General features: G+C 37.5%; 1 protein-coding gene across 3 annotated transcripts in view; it reads right to left on the bottom strand.

The window, feature by feature from the left end:
• Positions 1-3,383: 3,383 nt before the first annotated feature.
• The window catches only part of GIPC2 (GIPC PDZ domain containing family member 2), a 69,992-nt gene continuing 50,862 nt past the window's right edge, over positions 3,384-22,513 (bottom strand). For 2 of the 3 annotated variants that reach the window (XM_036890279.2, XM_036890281.2), the window contains one exon: positions 6,926-7,208. In XM_036890279.2, coding sequence (XP_036746174.2) covers positions 7,063-7,208 — 146 coding nt within the window. In that variant the 3' untranslated portion in view covers positions 6,926-7,062. Of the gene's footprint in view, positions 4,872-6,925; positions 7,209-22,513 lie in introns of those variants that run through there. The other variant, XM_036890280.2, reaches the window with a different exon arrangement.

Genomic DNA, 22,513 nt, shown 5'->3' with positions numbered 1-22,513 from the left:
GGTGATGGTTACATGAGTGTATACACGTCAAAATTCATCAAGCTGTACACTAAACTTTGTTAATTTTACTGTACCTTGATAAAAAATGACTTTTTTTAAATCCCCTCCTTCCCCAAAACACACACACACATGCACACACACACTCCATAGCCTTTAGCCTACACCTATGACAACTCCTCTCACCCTCTCCTTCCTCCTAGCTCTTTCACAGTAGACTCCCTTTAGTAAAACCTGAATCACCCTAAAACTAGTGCCCCTTCCCTCAAATTCAGAAAAGAGCATAACGTCAAACCCTTCAAAAAAAGAAAAAAATGAGATGCCAACATTTTCATTTTAAAGAAAGCTGAACACTTGCTTCCTGAAATAATCACTTTTAGAGCATTCTACTTACCGTGCAAGGTATAAATTGGAGGAGGGCAGGAGTGGAAGAAAGGAGAACAGCACAGAGCCTGTTGCAGGAGCCCAGACAAGAAATGAGGTGTGGATTAAATAGGTGACAGGGAAAATGGAAAGAAGTGTATAGATTTGGGAGACATTTTTGGAGATACAATGAAAAGGACTTGCTGCTGAATTAGACACAGTAGGTAAAGAAGCAGTGAGGTGAATTATGGTACCACTTCCTGTTAGAGAAAATTAAGGAAAATTAGACCTTTAAGAAAAATCTAAGGTTTCACCCTAGGCATGTTAAAGGTTTGACACACGAGTGGAGAGGTTGTGGAAGCAGAATATCTGAGTACAGAGCTGAGAAGAGAGCTCCAAACTGGAGATATGTATTTGGGACTTAAAAATACAAAGATGTTTCAAGCAGCAGGAACAGATGGGTCGCCTAAGAGGGTGGAGTAGGGGATAGGAACCCAGGTCTGAGGTCTAACAAACCCCATGAGTGGAAGTTGGGTAGTGAAGAAAGAGCCAGAAACAGGAGTGGAGAGGGAGGGACATTCCCACTATCCCTCTCCCGAAGCTAAAATATCCCATGGCTCTGCAAACACTCCTTCAATTTACAGGATTTTATTGCCTCATTTTTACACAGTCTTATTTCAGAAGAGGAAGTTTTCTTTTTTTTTTTATGAGGAAGTCTTTGGTTTATTTCATTTTTATATGTCTGTTTATTTTTCACTGGAAAGCTGTTAAATTAAAACAAATCTATTTTTTAAAATAACCCATCTGAACAAGGGGGTGGAAATTCTAACTTAAAGAAACTACATTTTCAAGGCTAAATTAATTCATTGGACCTATAGTTTTTAAAATCATGATTCCCAGATATGTTTAGATGACACATAAGATAATAAAGTCTTCTAAAATATCTAGGAAATAATAAATCATGTTCTGCACTCTACCGCTTATATAAAGGGCCCTCCCTAACTAAGAGAAAAATCTATAAAAGGAGAATTTAAGTAGCATTTGTCCAATCTTAGCTTTTCCATAATCAAAACCACAGCACCCACGGAAGACACTCCTATTGGAGAGGCACTGTTATCATACATGTCAATTCCATCCTATCAAAAGCAAAACTGTTTTTTAGAAACCATTGTTTCAGAGGCTTGTCTACAAAACTAGAAAAGGAAAAATACATAATAAGGGTAAGATAAATAGCCAATATTTGTATCAATGGTAGGCAGCAAACACTGCATGTAAACTGAGGCAAAACCGCAAAACCATCACACAGGTTAATCCATAGTGTGGATTAGGAAGTCTATTTCTCCAATAACAAATTCTTCAGGACTAAATTACATTTAGAAAATCATCCACTTAGTGAAACTAAAAGAAATCTTACCATCATATGTGTCTTTTTCCCAAACTATTTTCCATCCATTTTAGCATTTATCTAATTGTATTAGAGATCTCTTTTAAGTCTCTGTTTAACTTAATAGGTCATGAGGTCCTATCATTCAACCCCAGTGCTCGACCAGGACCTTCTGAGACCTCCAAAGTCCATGTTTCACTTCTATTGGAATTGTCTGGACGATGTGTCCAAATGTAGATTCCTGGACTCCACCTCCAAATGAATTAGAATGATATTTGTAAGGATTTCTAACAACTCTGGTAGGGCCTATAAACTGTATCAAGGAGTTAATGAATCCAGGAGTCTTAACTACCTAAGAGCTAAGGGCTGGTACTTCTTCTTACTCATACTATTGTTTGAAAACTACAGCCATAAAATTTGTTGAATAAAAAGAAAGTGTCCCCCTGTGTAAACCTCCATTTTATAGCAGAAACAGCTTATGACTATTTTATCTTAAAGTATTATGGTGATGCATAGCTCATGTATTTTTACTGAATCAAAACAAGTAACTTGGGGCTTTTAAAACAAAGATACCTTAGAGGTTACATCTTGTACAAAATACATCGAGGAAAAAAAACAGCAAAGATACATTAAAAACATAAAGGCCACAGTTCTCCAAAGAAGAAATTCAGATGGCCAACAGATACATGAAAAGATGCTCCACATCGCTAGTCGTCAGAGAAATGCTAATTAAAACCACAATGAGATATCACCTCACACCAGTAAGGATCGCCACCATCCAAAAGACAAACAACAACAAATGTTGGCGAGGTTGTGGAAAAAGGGGAACCCTCCTACACTGCTGGTGGGAATGTAAATTAGTTCAACCATTGTGGAAAGCAGTATGGAGGTACATCAAAGAGCTCAAAATAGAAATACCATCTGACCCAGGAATTCCACTCCTAGGAATTTACCCTAAGAATGCAGCAGCCCAGTTTGAAAAAGACACATGCACCCCTATGTTTATCGCAGCACTATTTACAATACCCACGTATGGAAGCAACCTAAGTGTCCATCAGTAGATGAATGGATAAAGAAGATGTGGTACATATACACAATGGAATATTATTCAGCCATAAGAAGAAAACAAATTCTACAATTTGCAGCAACATGGATGGAGCTAGAGGGTATTATGCTCAGTGAAATAACCCAGGTGGAGAAAGACAAGTACCAAATGATTTCACTCATATGTGGTGTATAAGAACAAAGAAAAACTGAAGGAACAAAACAGCAGCAGATCACAGAACCCAAGAATGGACTAACAGTTACCAAAAGGAAAGGGATTGGACAGGAGGGGTGGGAAGGGAGGGATAAGGGCGGGAAAAAAGAAAGGGGGCATTATGATTAGGATGTATAATGTGGGGGGAGGCACAGGAGGGCTGTGCACACAGAGAAGACAAGTAGTGATTCTACAGCATCTTACTACACTGATAGACAGTGACTGTATGGGGGTTGTTGGGGGGACTTCGTGAAGGGGGGATCCTAGTAAATATAATGTTCCTCATGTAATTGTAGATTAATGATACCAAAATAAAAAAATAAGAAAATAAAAAAAAAAACATAAAGGCCTGAACAATCATATGTTATTCCCATCATTTACTTAAACAAACTAAAATGTTTAATATTAAAGCCCCAAATCTTTAATTTTTTCATAAAACATTCACCACTTTTTTCATGAATTTTTTATTTTAAGGAGTCATACTGTAAATAAAATATTACAAAATTATATTTTTACAAATAATTCATTATGCTCAATACATGAAAATGTGTACATCTCCCAAAAATACAATACATTTTTAAATACCAAAATATAATTTACAATTTCACATTTTAGTAGATTTCCAAAATTCAATCTCAAAAAAAAAACATTTTAAAGTACATGCTATTTTTTAAGGAAAAAACCTTTTTTATTTTTTCAAAAAAGTACAATATTTTACCTGTATATAGTCAACACTACTGCATGGCGCAACCAGTTCAAAATATAAAATGCTTACTTAATACCTTTCAGAAACTTTTTTTTGTCACTACCTGAAAAATATCTATGGCTAAAATCAAGTCTTACAGGGACTTAATGTCTCTAACTGAAATAAAGATGTCATATTCAACTTTCACCCTCCTAGCAGGTAACAACTGTGAGTCATTTCTTAGAACTAGGTTTTCAAGTAATAGGCAGGGACAGGCTGTGCCATTTGTATAATTCACAATCTTAGAAACCTTTTATAACCATGATATGTGTAGAGACTTGTAATTACAGATATCTCTTTCAGTCTGTGTCAAGAAGATAATAAATGTGCATTTTACACAGAGCACTAATACTTGGAACTGTAAGCTGAATAGCATCTCCTCTCTCTTTTTCCCTCATAACTTGGGTAAACACTTAACTATCCTAGCCTATTACTTCCACTAGAATAATAGCAATACTATTGGTATCCATGTATTTTTGTATGTATCAGAGAGGGAAAGAGTCATTATATGATCAATCTTTTACATCTTTAATGGATAACTATGCTCTATTTAGAAGAACCATTATTGTGAAAACTCCATTTGCAGATGAAATTCATTTTGCTACTATGCTACACAGGCAAAGATAACTAAAGGATACCAGGAAGGCTCTCTCTAGGCTTGATGAAGGTCTAACAATAACATGGACCTAAATAAAAGGCACTTTACTTGGGAGATGTCTATTTTTTAAAGTTTCAGGGGGATATATTGCAAATTCAACAGCATTTGGAAAATTACATTATCTCTAGTTCATGACACATTTTAATACTGGATATTGTTATCCCAGAGATTAAATGATTACTGCTTTTATTATTGGTTCTTAAGAAGTTTCACATCATGTAATTACATAATTATATTTTTTTGAAATATCACAGAGACCAAAAATTTACCTATTTGTAATCATTAGAATGTGTACATTTGATCAGGACCCAGCTATGTTCAAGGCCTCATTGAGCCCAACATTCAATCATCCATCTGCATTCCCTGCCACAAAGAAAACACAGTATGCTCTTCATGGCCACTGAAAGATGCTGTTTTGCAAGGAGTGAAATCAAGAAAACTTCCCTCCACTGAGAGAAAAAAACTCCTACAGAACAAAAGAAAACAACAGTGGCCTTCAGAAAATGATCAGCAGTTCAATGAAGCAGCGTGTTTAAAAAAAAAAGATTTGTCTCTGCAGCGGCAGAAGGGTAGCCCACATTCGTAAACTGTGACAGCGCAAAAGGGGCCCTGCTCCTTTTCTGCACAGGTACCAAAAGGGACAAAGTTCACAAGTAGATATGTTTTCAGGTCATGGGACAAAATGGCGTAAAGGAACTGACATTGTTATGAGTTTAGCAATAGAGGTGTGTAATAAAAACATTTCAAGGAAAAACCTGCTTGTATTAAAGCACCTGTGCCCAGCTGAAGCCCTTAATAATAACTGCCCATTTAATGCTAACAGGCAAGTATAGCTATAGCTGTACATAGACATCATTTACGCATCAAAATTCTAGAAAGATCATGGTGAGCACAATTGCTTTGTGGATATGAGATCACAGGGAATCCGCACAAAGTGTCGACCTTGATGCATGTCCAAAAAGGAAGAGAAACCGACATCCATCATAATAAACAATGACTCAGCATTTCAAATTTAATACGTAGTGCCAGGAAATTTATTTTTAACTAGAATGTTTCTATGGGCCTCCAAAGTCATCCAATAACTTTCCCATCTCTAAAAATATCAGCTTTTTATGTATGCATCCTTCTAAGAAAAGGAGTATTAAGAATAGGTATTAGGGACCTCTGAAAGATATCCTTGAATAAGCAACAAATTTCAGCCTGAACTGGATCCTATTTTCAAATGATAAGACAATCCACTTTCTATGACCCACTTTTGTTACACATTAATGGTAAAACAGCTTTTGCATAGGTTTCAGATTAATGAGACAAAGAATATCAGAGTATTAAACCTACATGAAAGGGGAGTGGCAGTAGAAGTAAAGTTACACCAGAAAACAACAGTTATCTAAGCATTAACTCAGCATGAAAAGAGAACTACTTCTGATTTCCTAGAACACATCCCTCACAGGTTATTATTTCTGATTACCATGGTAGCACACAGCATTTCCATCTAACACTTGAGAAGAATGCCTGGTCACACCATGCTCTGCCTTATTAAATGTTCTATGTTGAAACCACTCATTTCCATTTCTATCTGTAAAATGTCAAGTAAGAGTGATCAGACAGTCGTTTACCTTCAATTTTCTCAACAGTAAGGTTTTAGAGAGTGTATGTTAAAACTCTAAAATAATAGGCTAATATATTTTCACAATTCTCCCTTCCTTGTTCATATCCACAGGGGGGGATCCACTTCTTATAATATCTCCTCTAAAGTTTAGAGGGATTAAAAGTGTTGCTCTTTCACCCAAAAAATATTCTCAAACATAGTTATTTTCTGAGTAAGTATCTTTCAAAAGAAAAGTTCTACAAAGACTATAAAAATCTTCCCTAGAGTGCTCATAAAGGGTAATATAGAAGTAGGCATAGGTGGAAAAAGAAATACTGTTTTACAAACTATTTAAAATTTATATATATATAAATGGTTTCTACCCTACCTGCCTTTTTCAACCCTCTTCTACACATGCAAACACATACTCAGTACAACAGATTTCAGTAAGTTTTAAAAAGCAAAGAAGCAATTACCAAGAAGCAAAAAATAAAAATCAATCCTTGTTTTACAAAGAGTGAAAGTAGGCCACAGACATTAACAGGCTATAGGACTCTTCCTCCCTTTTCACAATGGATTAAAAAAAAAAAAGCTTCTAGATTTAAGCAGGCATAATTCATATTTCATTTCCTGAACATATCCTCTTCAAGCCAGTGTAACAAAATGAAGATGCTCTGAGGCAAATCATATACCAATTGTTATTTTTACTACTTAAGATTTTGGAAAAGAACCACAAAGCTATTGTAACCAACAACTTATATGCGGAAAATGAAACATGGGTGTTAATGGGGAGCAAAATCATCTACCTAGGCTCTCTAAAACTTACTTTTAAAAAAAACTTTTGAATGAATAGTAAAATTGATCATATTTTAGGTTATTTATCTTAAGCATACTATATATGCAACTGCATTAAAAAGTACCAAAAATCAAAATTATACTTCAAAGAATGTATTACACACACACACAAAAAAAAACAAACCATAGTCCAAAACAGTGTCTAAAAGCCGTTTTCATGGGTCTGTTTTTGAAATGGGTTCATTTCTCTAGAGATGGATTGTCTACACTGGAATCATCCTCGCTTGGCATCTCCGATGGCTCCCCAAACATCAAAGACAAATTCATCCGGGAATGCAAAGTCTCCAAGAGTTTCGTCAAGTGCCACAGCAAACTCATCTGGATTACCTTTGTCCTTTCCAGCTTCAAACATTGTGGTAGCTATCAAAAATAATTTTTTAAAAATTAATGATACATGAGACACATCAGAAAACTGAGAAAAACAGCACTGAGAAAATTACTTTCTAAAAGTAACATGCATAGATATATTTCTAGCACAAAGGAGAGCAGTAAGAGACTTTCTATCACATATCAAGGTGGCAAAGCTACTTTTAAACCATCAGTCTGCCGCATCCAGCTTTGCAGCTGCCACACTAGCCTTCTTCTCTACCTTGGAGCCCATGAGTTGGGAACCTCTGGCATTCCTATTAGTGGAGCAAGAGCTCCTGAAGGAAAATCCTGAAGCTAACCTTGCCAGAAGATGCAGAGTACATCCATTCCTCCACCTCCCCACAGTCACTAGCTCTCTCTGCTCCCTCCACAAGTCCCCCACCAACAATGAGGGAGCCCAGTCCTCCCTCCCCAAAGAAAAAAAGACAAAGGGTAACAGTTTGCAGTGGGGTAGTCAAGCTAGGGAGAAGGGGAGGAAGACAAGGCTCTCTACTCATGGAATCAAGGTAAATTTTTCTGACCCCCTTTCCAGTTTGAGATAGACAATGAGGTTGGTGCCTTTGTTCCATCTTTCCTGTAAGTTGCCTGGGCCCCATATTTTATGCCTGGGAATCCAGCATCTTCAGGAGCACACATTCCCATGGGATCTTCCCTACATGCTTTTTTCTCAGCCCCCATAAGCACCAGCAACCAGAAAGAGACAGTGTGAATGTGATTTGGAACTTGGGTGAAGAACCTCCAGGTAAAAGGTAAAAACCAAAGCTCAGCCTCTCTTTTCTTCACAGGTTGAAGTCAAATAAATTAGAGGTTATATGATTTCTCTGAATGAGACAAGAATCCGGTCTTTCAGTTAAAATCCCCTAAGGCCGTTCAGAGCATTCCAAAACTGTTCCAATCTCAATCTTAGTGCCAACACAAGCAGGTTAGGAGGAAGGGGAGAGATGTGGCCCATAGAAGGAGACCATAATCAGAACAGAGGTAGGATGTAGGTGGGTGACCTAATGCTGCAGGGATCAGAGCCTTAGTAAGGTAAGGGAGTGTAACTCCAGGGAAAGGAAATCCCAGGACCAAATACCTCTAATACCGAAATCAGTCAAAGGGAGAAACAAAGTTTAAAAACCAAAGTTTAAAAACCGTTTATTGATTACAAACTGCAGTCCAGGGCCGTCTCTCCTTCCTGCTCTGGCAGAAGCAAACCAGCACTCCCCCTAACTTCTCAAGTTCAGATAAGCCCTCAGTTGCCCAGGTAATTATCCATTGATATGGAGATTAACTTTTATCCACCACCCCCAGGAATGCCTACTGATATGCAAATGCACTAAAGCCATACCTTTCTCCACCCCTGAGGAATGCCCGTTGATATGCAGATGCACTAAAGCCAGGTGAGATATTCTGGAAATATTACAATTTTACCTACAGGGAGGCTTCCACCTGGCCAGACAGCCTGGTGCAGGGTAGAGAGTCCAGGTGTGTAAGAAGGACAGGTAGGGGATGGGGGGAGGAGAATAGCCACACTGATGGTAGATCAGTTGTATGCTTGGGGACTGATCATATTAAGAATAATAGGAAGCAGGTCTGTCACCATAAGAGAGAGAAAAGGGAAAGGGAGAGAACCAGAAGGAACCCTATGGAAATGGAGTTGTAGAAAGATTAAATATATATATACATGGGTATCAGGGATTAAAGATGGTGGCGTGAGAGGTGAGACAGAGACCTCCTTCTAAAACCACATGTAATACGAAAATATAATTAAGACAACTAATCCTGAAAGAGCAACAGGAAAGAAGGCTGCACCAGACTGCATACACCTAGAGAAAAGAACAGACCTCATGGAACAGGGTAACATACCAAAGCCATGATCCAGCAGAACCCAAGCCCTTCCCCCAATCCAGCTTACTAGTGAAAGGAAGAGAAATGGAGCAGGAAGGGAGTGGAGGCCTGGGACTTCTGAACACCTAGACCTGAACATCTGCTCTGGAAGCACAAACATATGTTGCATGGTGCTCTGGTGATTAGTGAGGTTGGAAAGCTAAGACAGGCATAATACTTGAGAGACTGAGATTCCAGCTGCTTGCAGAAAACAGAGATCCATATCCAGCTGATCTAGGTGGGCAGTCTGAGAGACGTCCTAAAAGCGAGACAGTAGATAAAAGGTCAAGGACTGCACAGAGCTTACTGCTCAGGAGAAAGGACAAGTAGACAAAATTGTCCAGGTGCACTCTGCCCAGCAGGTTGGGAACTTTCACGATCTTCAGGTGCTACATCCCCCTATGTGGCTATGCAGCTCCAAGACCCCCCACTGTGATAAGCAGCCTGCTGCACCTTCCTCCCAGCCATCACAAACCAGCAAACCCTGCCCTGGCATCAGGCCAGCTAGAGGGGAGCCCTGCCTACAGCAGGTACAAACACAAAGCATACAGGCTTATGCCTGTGTGCTCAACCCACTGGTTCTGTCAGTGGAGACAGGCATAGCAGCCGGGAAGCAGGAAACAGCTCTTTCTTTGCCCCAGGCACAAGCACCACTCCCCTGCAACCCTCACCATCATTCCAGGGGCTGAGCAGCTCAAGAAAGCAGAGCTTCTGGGCACTAGAGGGCACCACATACGAATATGAAACATCAAAGGAATCTGATTCAAAACAAAATCTTAACACCAGAAAAAAGGCTCAAGAGAGACTGAACTAATCGATCTTCCTGAAAGAGATGTCAAAAATTGTAAACATGCTCCTGGAGGTACACAAATATTCAAAACCTCAGGAACAATTTTAGGATGGAGATCCAATAGTTGAGGAACACAATGGAGGGTTTTAAAAGCAGATTAGATATAGTGGAAGAGACAATAAATGAAACAGAAATAGAGAAGAGGAATACAAAGAAGCTGAGGTACAGAGAGAAAAGAGGAACTCTAGGAAAAAAAGAATACTGAGAGAACTGTGACCAATCCAAATGCAACAATATTCATATTATAGGAGTACCAGAGAGAAAAAGGGATAGAAAGTGTCTTTGAGAAGGTAATTGCTGAAAACTTCCCCAATCTGAGGAAGGATATAGTGTCTCAGGCCATGGAAGTGCACAGATCTCCCAACACAAGGGACCCAAGGAGGACAACACCAAGACATATAGTAATTAAAATGGCAAAGATAAAGGATAAGGACAGACTATTAAAAGCAGCCAGGGAGAGAAAAAAGATCACATACAAAGGGAAAACCCATCAGGCTATCAGCAGACTTCTCAGCAGAAACTTTACAGGCCAGAAAGGAGGGGCATGATGTATTTAATACAATGAAGCAGAATGGCCTCGAACCAAAAATACTCTATCCAGCAAGATTATCCTTTATATTTGAAGGAGGGATTAAACAATTTCCAGATAAGCAAAAGCTGAAAGAATTTACATTCCACAATCCATCCCTACAGTGTATTTTCAAGGGACTTCTATAGATGGAAGTGTTCCTAAGGTTTAATAGCTGTCACCAGAGGTAATAAAACCACAGTAAAGAAAGTAGAACAGCTAATTACTAAGCAAATGCAAAATTAAATTAACTATCCCCAAAGTCAATCAAGGGATAGACAAAGAGTACAGAATATGATACCTAATATATAAAGAATGGAGGAGGAAGAAAAAGGAGAAAAAAAGAAAGAACCTTTAGATTGTGTTTGTAATAGCATATTAAGTGAGTTAAGTTAGACTCTTAGATAGAAAGGAAGTTAACCTTGAACCTTTGGTAACCATGAATCTAAAGCCACCAATGGCAATAAGTACATACCTATCGATTATCACCCTAAATGTAAATGGACTGAATGCACCAATCAAAAGATATAGAGTCAATGAATGGATAAAAAACAAGACCCATCTATATGCTGCCTACAAGAGACTCACTTCAAACCTAAAGACATACACAGACTAAAACTGAAGGGACGGAAAAAGATATTTCACGCAACTAATAGGGAGAAAAAAGCAGGAGTTGCACTAATTGTATCAGACAAAATAGACTTCAAAACACAGAAAGTCACAAGAGCCAAAGAAGGGCATTATATAATGATAAAGGGGTCAATCAAACAAGAAGATATAACCATTATAAATATCTATGCACCCAACACAGGAGCACCTATATGTGAAACAAAGACTAACAGAATTAAAGGGGGAAATAGAATGCAATGTATTCATTCTAGGAGACTTCAATACTCCACTCACTCCAAAGGACAGATCCACCGGACAGAAAATAAGTAAGGAGACAGAGGCATTGAACAACACATTAGAACAGATGGACCAAATACAGAAGGATACACATTCTTCTCAAGTGCACATGGAACATTTTGAAGAATAGATCCTATACTAGGCCACAGAAAGAGCCTCAGTAAATTCAAAAACATTGAAATTGTACCAACCAGTTTCTCAGACCACAAAGGTATGAAACTAGAAATAAATTACATGAAGAAAATGAAAAATCCCACAAACATATGGAGGCTTAACAACATGCTCCTAAATAACCAATGGATCAATGACCAAATAAAAACAGAAATCAAGCAATATATGGAAACAAATGACAACAATAACTCAACACTGCAAAATCTGTGGGACACAGTGAAGGCCATGCTAAGAGGGAATTATACTGCAATACAGGCCTACCTCAGGAAAGAACAATCCCATATGAACAGTCTAAATTCACAATTAATGAATCTAGAAAAAGAAAAAATGAGGCCCAAAGTCAGTAGAAGGAGGGACATAATAAAGATTAGAGCAGAAATAAATAAAATTGAGAAGAAAAAAACAATATAAAGAATCAATGAAAGCAGGAGCTGGTTCTTCAAGAAAATAAAATAAACCCATTGCCAGACTTATCAAGAAAAAAAGAGAATCTACACACATAAACAGAATCAAACTTGAGAAAGGAAAAATCACTACAGACATGACAGAAATACAAATTATTAAAAAATACTATGAAAAATTATATGCTAACAAACTGGATAACCTAGAAGAAATGGACAACTTTCTAGAAAAATACAACCTTCCAAGGCTGATCCAGAAAAAAACAGAAAATCTGAACAGACCAATTACAAGCAATGAAATTGAATTTGTAATTAAAAAACCACCTAAGAAAAAAAAATCCCTGGACCAGATGGTTTCACTGCTGAATTTTATCAAACATTTAGTGAAGACCTAATTCCCATTCTCCTTAAAGTTTTCCAAAAAGTAGAAGAGGAGGGAATACTCCCAAACTCATTCTATGAGGTCAGCATCAACCTAATACCAAAACCAGGCAAAGAAACCACAAAAAAAGAAAATTACGGACCAAAATTCCTGAACATAGATGCAAAAACACTCAACAAAATATTAGCAAGCCAAATTCAAAAATACATCAAAAAGATAATCCATCATGATCAAGCAGGATTCATTCCAAGGATGTAAGGATGGCACAACATTTGAAAATCCATCAATATCATCCACCACATCAACAAAAAGGACAAAAATCATGTGATCACCTGCATAGATGCTGAAAAAGCATTTGACAAAATTCAACATCCATTCATGATAAAAACTTTCAACAAAATGGGTATAGAGGGCAAGTACCTCAACATAATAAAGGCCATATATGACAAACCCACAGCCAACATCATACTTAACAACGAGAAGCTGAAAGCTTTTCCTTTAAGATTGAGAACAAGACAAGGATGCCCACTCTCCCCACTTCTGTTCAGCATAGTTCTGGAGTTCCTCACCATAGCAATCAGACAACACAAAGAAACAAAAGGCATCCAGATTGGTAAAGAAGTTAAACTGTCACTGTTTGCAGATGACGCAATACTATACATAAAAAAACATAAAAATCCACTCCAAAACTACTAGAGCTAATATCTGAATTCAGCAAAGTTGAACAATACAAAATTAATACACAGAAATCTGTTGCATTCCTATACACTAATGATGAACTAGCAGAAAGACAAATCAGGAAAACAATTCCATTCACAATTGCATAAAAAAGAATGAAATACCTAGAAATAAACCTAACCAAGGAAGTGAAAGACCTATACTCTGAAAATTACAAGACACTCATGAGATAAATTAAAGAAGATATCAATAAATGAAAACACACCCCATGCTCATGGATAGCAAGAATTAATACTATCAAAATGGTCATCCTGCCTAAAGCAATATACAGATTCAGTGCAATTCCTTTCAAAATACCAACAGCATTCTTCAACAAACTAGAGCAAATAGTTCTAAAATTCATATGGAACCACAAAATACCCCAAATAGCCAAAGCAATCCTGTGAAGGAAGAATAAAGCATGGGGGACTATGCTCCCTGACTTCAAGCTCTATTACAAAGCCACAGTAATCAAGACAATTTGGTACTGGCACAAGAACAGAACCACTGACCAATGGAACAGAGTATAGAGCCCAGATATAAACCCAAGCATATATGGTCAATTAATATACAATAAAGGAGCCATGGACATACAATGCGAAAATGACAGCCTCTTCGACAACTGGTGTTGGCAAAACTGCACAGCTACATATAAGAGAATGAAACTGGATGATTGTCTATCCCCATACACAAAAGTAAACTCGAAATGGATCAAAGATCTGAATGTAACTCATGAACCCATAAAACTCTTAGAAGACAACATAGGCAAAAATCTTCTCAATATAAGCATGAGCGACTTTATTCTGAATGCATCTCCTCAAGCAAGGGAAACAAAATCAAAAAATGAACAAGTGGGACTACATCAAACTAAAAAGCTTCCGTACAGCAAAGGACACCAACAGAACAAAAAGGAATCCTACAGTATGGGAGAATACATTTGTAAATGACATATCCGACAAGGGGTTAACATCCAAAATACATAAAGAACTCACACGCCTCAACACTGAAAAAGCAAATAACTGGTTAACAAATGGACAGAGGAAATGAACAGACAATTCTCCAAAGAAGAAATTCATATGGCCAAAACACACATGAAAAGATGCTGCACATCACTAATTATCACAGAAATCCAAATTAAAACCACAATGAGATATCACCTCACAACAGTTAGGATGGCCAGTATCGGAAAGACTAAGAACAACAAATGCTGGCGAGGATGTGGAGAAAGGGGAACCCTCCTACACTGCTGGTGGGAATGTAAGCTAGTTCAACCATTGTGGAAAGCAATATGGAGGTTCCTCAAAAAACTAAAAATAGAAATACCATTTGACCTGGCAATTCCACTCCTAGGAATTTACCCAATGAATATAATTTCTCAGATTCAAAAAGACATATTCACTTCTATATTTATTGCAGCACTATTTACAATAGCCAAGATATGGAAGCAACCTAAGTGTCCATAAGTAGATGAATGGGTAAAGAAGATGTGGTACATATACACAATGGAATACTATTCAGCCATAAGAAAGAAACAAATCCTACCATTTGCAACAACATGGATGGGTCTGGAGGATATTATGCTCAGTGAAATAAGCCAGGCCAAGAAAGACAAGTACCAAATGATTTCCCTCATTTGTGGAATATAATAATGAAGCAAAACTGAAGGAACAAAACAGCAAGACTCACAGACTCCAAGAAGGGACTAGAGGTTACCAAAGGGGAGGGGTGTGGGAGGGCAGATGGGGAGTGAGGAAGAAGGGGATTGAGGGGTATTATGATTGACACACATGGTGTCAGGGGATCATGGGGAAGACAGTATAGCACAGAAAAGGCAAATAGTGACTCTGTGGCATCTTACTATACTTATGGACAGTGACTACACTACACTGGGGTATGGGGGGGACACAGTGATATGGGTGAATGTAGAAGCCACATTGTTTTTTCATGTGTAACCTTCATAAGAGTGTATATCAGGGATACCTTAATATATATATATAAATTTTAAAATGTATATATATACATATATATACACATGTAAATCCATGGGCACACACATTTCTCCATCCACTGGGGCAGCCTGAGAGCAGGTACACCCCAACAGCAATGAGCACACAAAGCAGCCAGATCTATTTCCTAAATACCATTCTCAACTAAAAAAGAATCGGGGTCCCAAAGCAATATACAGATTTGATGCAATCCCTATCAAATTACCAATAGCATTTTTCAACGAACTGGAACAAATAGTTCAAAAATTCATATGGAAACACCAAAGACCCCAAATAGCCAAAGCAATCCTGAGAAGGAAAAATAAAATGGGGGGGGTCTTGCTCCCCAACTTCAAGCTCTACTACAAAACCACAGTAATCAAGACAATTTGATACTGGCACAAGAACAGAGTCACAGACCAGTGGAACAAATTAGAGATGCCAGACATTAACCCAAACATATATGGTCAATTAATATACGATAAAAGAGCCATGGACATACAATGGGGAAATTACAGTCTCTTCAACAGATGGTGCTGGCAAAACTGGACAGCTACATGTAAGAGAATGAAACTGGATCACTGTCTAACCCCATACACAAAAGTAAATTCAAAATGGATCAAAGACCTGAATGTAAGTCATGAAACCATAAAACTCTTAGAAAAAAACATAGACAAAAATCTCTTGGATATAAACATTAGCAACTTCTTCATGAACATATCTCCCCGGGCAAGGGAAACAAAAGCAAAAATGAACAAGTGGGACTATATCAAGCTGAAAAGCTTCTGTACAGCAAAGGACACCATCAATAGAACAAAAAGGTACCCTACAGTATGGGAGAATACATTCATAAATGACAGATCCAATAAAGGGTTGACATCCAAAATATATAAAGAGCTGATGCACCTCAACAAACAAAAAGCAAATAATCCAATTAAAAAATGGGCAAAGGAGCTGAACAGACAGTTCTCCAAAAAAGAAATACAGATGGCCAACAGATACATGAAAAGATGCTCCACATCACTAGTCATCAGAGAAATGCAAATTAAAACCACAATGAGATATCACCTCACACCAGTAAGGATAGCCACCATCCAAAAGACAAACAACAACAAATGTTGGCGAGGTTGCGGAGAAAGGGGAACCCTCCTACACTGCTGGTGGGAATGTAAATTAGTTCAACCATTGTGGAAAGCAGTATGGAGATTCCTCAAAAAACTCAAAAAAGAAATACCATTTGACCCAGGAATTCCACTCCTAGGAATTTACCCTAAGAATGCAGCAGCCCAGTTTGAAAAAGACACATGCACCCCTATGTTTATCACAGCACTATTTACAATACCCAAGAAATGGAAGCAACCTAAGTGTCCATCAGTAGATGAATGGATAAAGAAGATGTGATACATATACACAATGGAATATTATTCAGCCATAAGAAGAAAACAAATCCTACCATTTGCAACAACATGGATGGAGCTAGAGGGCATTATACTCAGTGAAATAAGCCAGGCAGAGAAAGACAAGTACCAAATGATTTCACTCATCTGTAGAGTATAAGAACAAAGAAAAAAACTGAAGGAACAAAACAGCAGCAGAATCACAGAACCCAAGAATGGACTAACAGTTACCAAAGGGAAAGGGACTGGGGAGGATGGGTGGGGAAGAAGGGATAAGGGGGAAAAAAGGTGGGGGTGGGGCATTACGATTAGCACACATAATGTAGTGCAGGGCACAGGGAGGGTAGTACAACACAGAGAAGACAAGTAGTGATTCTATAGCACCTTACTATGCTGATGGACAGTGACTGTAATGGGGTGTGTGGGGGGGACTTGGCGATGGAGGGAGTCTAGTAAACATAATGTCCTTCATGTAATTGTAGATTAATGATACCAAAATAAAAAAAATAGAGTAGATACATACACACTGCAGAGAAAGTTGTTTTTTTAATTAGGACCAGTTTAAGGTACTAAAACTATGGCTGGCTTACAATATTTACACTGTATGCTCACGGCTACTGGCTGTATCTTGGAAATTATTTCCTAAGCCATTAAGAAACACTTAAATGTCTATAAGGAATGCTTCTGCGTTTTCAACAGTCATAGTAGTGTAGTCAAGAAAAAAGTAAAGCTGCCTGCAGAGTGCATTTCACACACTAAGAAACCAAGAGCTTGGGAATCAGTACTCTACTGATACTCCCCAAAACCCGGGGCTTCTGTCCGTGCTCCTCCTACCAGATGTCATCTTGCCTCGGAGCTCCCAGCTGCATCCAGCTTACCCAGAACCTTGCTTCAGGGAAGTTCCAAACCTTTGCTTCCATCCCTGACTTTGCTCAGGAGTTCCAAATGCCCATTTCTGAGTAAGCGGTGGGCAAGTCTTCCCAGGTGTTCTGTCACTACCTCAACCAGCATGTCGGGAAACCAAATACCTCTTCTGAAAAAACTTGCTACCCTTTCTCCTGCTTCCACCACTATCATTATTGGGCGATCATTCTCTCTGTTACCTTTGTCTTCTTGCCTGTGTACCAAACACTGCTTCCCCTTGTTTCCACCTTTGCCGTCTCTTCAATCTGCTCCTTTGCATTCCATTCCCACAGCTACCAGTTTCCTTAACCTCCAAGTCTAGTCAGCAAACCATCCCGCTTAGGCATATTAGACTTCTCTGTCTAAAGCACAGCTCTGATCCTATTAGGTAATGAAACAATAGGGCCATGAAGTTCCTTTCCACATCTGAGGTTGTCTGTGTCATTCCCAAATATAAAAATATTCTTTGGGTCACCAATGCATATCTTAAAAACTCTAAACCCTAGTCTGGCATTCTGACCCAAAGCACTCCTGGCTCTCAAATAGCTGTGTTCGTCTATGCTACTGCTATGACTTCAGAAATCTACCACGCAAAACACCATCCTACCTCCTTCCTCCCTTTGCCTAGGATAACCTCCTACAAATCACCAGCTCCATCATCAAAATCTTTCCTCTTTCAAGGCTCCTTCCTCCATGAAATCCTCTGTCCACAACTGGAAGTGTTATCTGCATTCCCCAACACCTTCTGCCAGAGCTCTTTATACTCTGTGCAGACAAATCACCTGGGATCTTGGCAACATGCAGATTCTGTTTCAGCAGTTCTGCAGCAAGGCCTGAGATTCTGCATTTCTAACAGCTCCCAGATATTACCAGTCCCCACACCACACTCTGAGTAATAAGGTCTTTCAGTGCATATTCAACATTGCTGTGTATTATCATTATTTTCATCTATGTATTTTCTCTCCTATTGGAGAATAAATTCCCAACAGATCTTGAATAGCTTACTCAGTCCTTTACCCCCATAGGAACTAGTTCAGTGTCTTATGTGTAGTCCGTGCTGGCCGACGGGAAGGCAAAGGAGACGGCTGCGTGATTACGCTTAAGTAATCTTTGCACTGGCTCAGTTAGCATGCACTGGAGAAAGGAAAGCCCAGAACTCTGACCCTGTAGCCAGGATGCAAAAAAAGAGTAGCCAAAACTTAAGCTAAGTATTGCAAAAGTAGGACTCAAGTTCAGAGTTTTACTTAGTCTGCCATTGTGAATATGTTTCATAGGCCCTACAGACAACAGTTAGTGAGACAGTTACCTAAAGATTATACGACATATGGGTGATACATAGCCTCACTGAGGGAGAAATAAGATACACCCAGATAAAAGATGTAACAAAATACAGATCACTGAAGCAGAAACTAACAGCACAGATGACTCACAATCTTAAGTGCTGAGGCAAACAATGACAGGGATCAGATGTTCACTAATGGAACTCAATCAACCATACACACACATACACACAGCTATAAGGAACACCTAGGTACATGGTTGTGGTTACTTCAGCAGCCTTGTCTAGGGTGCTGAGCCCAGGAACAATACATTCCCTGTCCTATCTGACTTAAAAGCTCGTTTAAGTCTCCTTAGTTTGGACCTCTTAGTCACAAAATGAGAAAAATGATGGTTTAAGATGCCCATAACCTCACATCCAAACTGCATAATCTCACTCATGCACTCATGCTGGCACAGCAGAAAAGTGGGAAAAAAAAAAAAAAAAAAAAGACCCACACTAAACACAGCCCCAGAGAGTTTGGTCAGACCTCCAGGCATACAGTCCTATGTGTTCTGCCTCTTCTACTGCTACCAGTATTACTAGTAATGATTATTAGTGATCATTGTTAAGAATGACATTCGCTATGCTTATTATTTATGATGTGGCAGGAACTTTATGCATATTATTTAATTCAAAGCATTGGCATTAAACTGAGGTTTTTAATGTACCCCTTTTATAAAGATGTGGCAATTAAGGCTCAAAGCTGCCCAAGGATTAAAGCTTCAAACTAATGAAATTAGGACTCATACTCCCTGTGAATTCACTATTTTTCTTCCTCTCAACAGACATTCAGTCCACAAACATTTACCAAGTATTTACTCTGAGAGAGGTATGTGATAGTTGCTGAGATTAAAAAACTGAGTAAGGTTATCTGCCTTCCAGGAACTCCTGGTCTGATAGAATGCTATAGCCTCACATCCAAACTGTGTAATCTCACTCATGCACTCATTCTGACATAGCAGAAAAGTAAAAAAAGAACAAAGTGACAAAACACCAATTACGCAGCCTCATAACTGTGTTGGAAATATTGTATGTAATACAGTGGTCCATAAATATTTTAAAAACCAGTAATCTGCTATGTGAATTTTTTTAAAAATTAAGAAAGGACATATACTGAAACATGAGTTTTTTGCTAGTGCATAAAACATAAACATAGATTTTAAACCACTTTACAGGAGAAATTAACTGGCATAATTTTATCCTTTTTGGTAAAAGATTGTTTTTCTGATTTAAGAGAAAAGCAAAACGAAACTTTAACAAAATGTAGTGCTTTTTAGAAAGTTGTACAACATTAACGTAATGACAACTACTCAAAATGCTTTTCATATGTTAACTATAACAGATCTGAAATATACTGCAATATTTAACACCTGAATACAATCTGGCAAAAAATATTCCAGTAAGAGAATTTTTTACCACATACAGCACCTAAGTGCTGTCCTCTAGTGGCCATTTTGAGAATATTTTTATGTTGTGAACAGCAACACCTTTTCCATCCAATCTTAGTTTGGTTATATAGATCAATCTATATTTTCCACTAAGTTTTTTAATACTTAAACATAACCTTTAGACATTAAATATTACTGCAGGTGAACAATCTTAGTATCAAAGTCCCAGAATTTAATTTCAACTTTTGTTAGCTGACCTTGGGCAACTTATCGAACCTCTCTGAATCTGTTTTCAAACCTATAAAATGATAATAGCAGGAATAAAAATTAGTCATCACATTGCTAATTAACCACTAATTAACCATTAAATCTGTAATTGTATCTCCTCCTATGGAAGGTCTTCAGAATTTACTTTCCCTAAGACTTTTTATAAATATCAACCCACTTCAAGCAACTTAGACATGAGTCAAACATCAAAACCACAGCCAATGTAGAATATGCTCTTCTAATGAAAACATATTTTTAAACTTCATTGGCTTAATCTGAGAAAGATGACTTTCTATAGTGTTGATTGTTTTGAATTCACTGAAGAAAATCATCCCAGGAAGAAATGTAATTACCCATTAAAACACCATTATTGTATACTTTTAAGAAAAAAGATTTTGTATGAAGAAATGACCTAGAAACTATTGTTCAAATTTTCTTTCCATGTACTTCTGAATCTTTTAATAAGTTAGAAATCCTAAAATTCTGAAGTTGCTAGGATAATCTCCAAACTTTTAAAATTGATATCAGAAAATATTGTAGTTCTACATACAGTTTACAGAGTTGACTTAAATATTCATAAAGAAACTTATGTGACACAACTTTCCCTAAAAGTAGGTCTTATAGGACACAAAATCTTTCAGAACCCATTTTTCCCCCTATGGATAATATTCCAAAGCAACCTATGCTGGCTTCGTGTTGGTTGAAAAATTATAGTTCACAACTTAACTTTACAACCAAACAAAGCACTGTCACCTTCCAGGTTACTTCCTACATAAACTCATTTGAATTATTTTCCATTTTCAAATGATAAATACATTCCAATGCTGTTTTGAGGACAGTATTTTGGTTTTAGTCATTTGTTGGTATTTTATTTTTTAAATTTTTTAATGTAAATTTATATTAACAACTCCAGAATAACAATGTCAATGTAATTTGTGTTAAGACTTAACATTTCTGAAAGCTAACAACACTGGGAATACAAACAGGTAAATATATTCATCTGTTGAATCAGTGTCACATTTGCGATTTATATTTCATACTAATCAGATCTGAATAATGAAATTCCTAATTTAACAATGTTGACATTCTTCAAATAATTACTTTCCTTAAACTTTACCTCCCCAGGTAACTGATCATGGTGCTAACTGTGTGTAATGATAATGACTTTTCACTTCATTCGAGGAACTGGTACAAATGATTAACTTTATAATGGGATTGCTAGTTAATTCACAAGGAATTTGTGAGGAATATTTAGTGTCCTGAATCTGTCCAAGTGAAAGAAAATTGATTCTTAAAGAGCTGTTTCTCAATTCATTTGTAATTACTTGTGCCATTATCCAACATTCTTCCATGTATACTTGTATATATTTAATAACAAAAGAACAAATTAACTTACTTAACCATTCCCAATTTATAATTAAGTAACTATAAGGCCTATACCCAAAATTAAGTTAAAGTTGAGGACTGTTTTTAAGTTCTCACCTTTGAAAAGTGTGGTTCTCATAAATTTGAGCTCAAGATCTACTGATTGATTTGGTAGTTTTTGAATCTTACAATATTCATAGTTAGACTATTTGAAAACTTCTCAACTGAATAGAGATATATTATTTTTCCAACAAATATTACCTGAGTTTAAGAGCACTGCCATTTCTAAATACTTTGCTCTCATTTGCAAATCATTTGCATAACTGTCACAGGCTCATATCATTTACACAAATCTCTGTTTTCCCAAGTGTAAAAGGATTAGGGAGAAAAGTTTTAAGACACTGGCTTTCTGTAAGATCATCTCAGCTCTAACATGTCTGTGGAGAGCAAAGATCTATCATATGCAAATTTACATTTCACTTCTGGGAGCTAGAAAGAGTACAAATATTTTTCAGTTATAAATATCATCTGTACATCCAACATGGAAATTTTACTTTAGAAGTTCACACTGGCAAGAAAAAAATATGAAAAAAAGTACTAAAAAAAGGGAAGATGAGTAGAAATAGAACAGGAAAGAATGAGCTTCAAATACCCACCTGGGAACTAGAGCAAAATACCTGATAACAGGTAAAATAACAGTCCAAGTCTTTGACTTTAAAAATTTATGGAGTACCTGACACAAGCACACACTCATGGATGAAAGCAGGCATCAACCCCACGACAATTCATATTTACTCTTTCCCCAC

The sequence above is a fragment of the Manis pentadactyla genome, chromosome 4, assembly GCF_030020395.1.
Source record: "Manis pentadactyla isolate mManPen7 chromosome 4, mManPen7.hap1, whole genome shotgun sequence".
NCBI classification, from domain to species: Eukaryota; Metazoa; Chordata; class Mammalia; order Pholidota; family Manidae; genus Manis; species Manis pentadactyla.
Note: the sequence above shows the minus strand (reverse complement) of the source record. Positions and strands in the feature narration are given on the sequence as shown.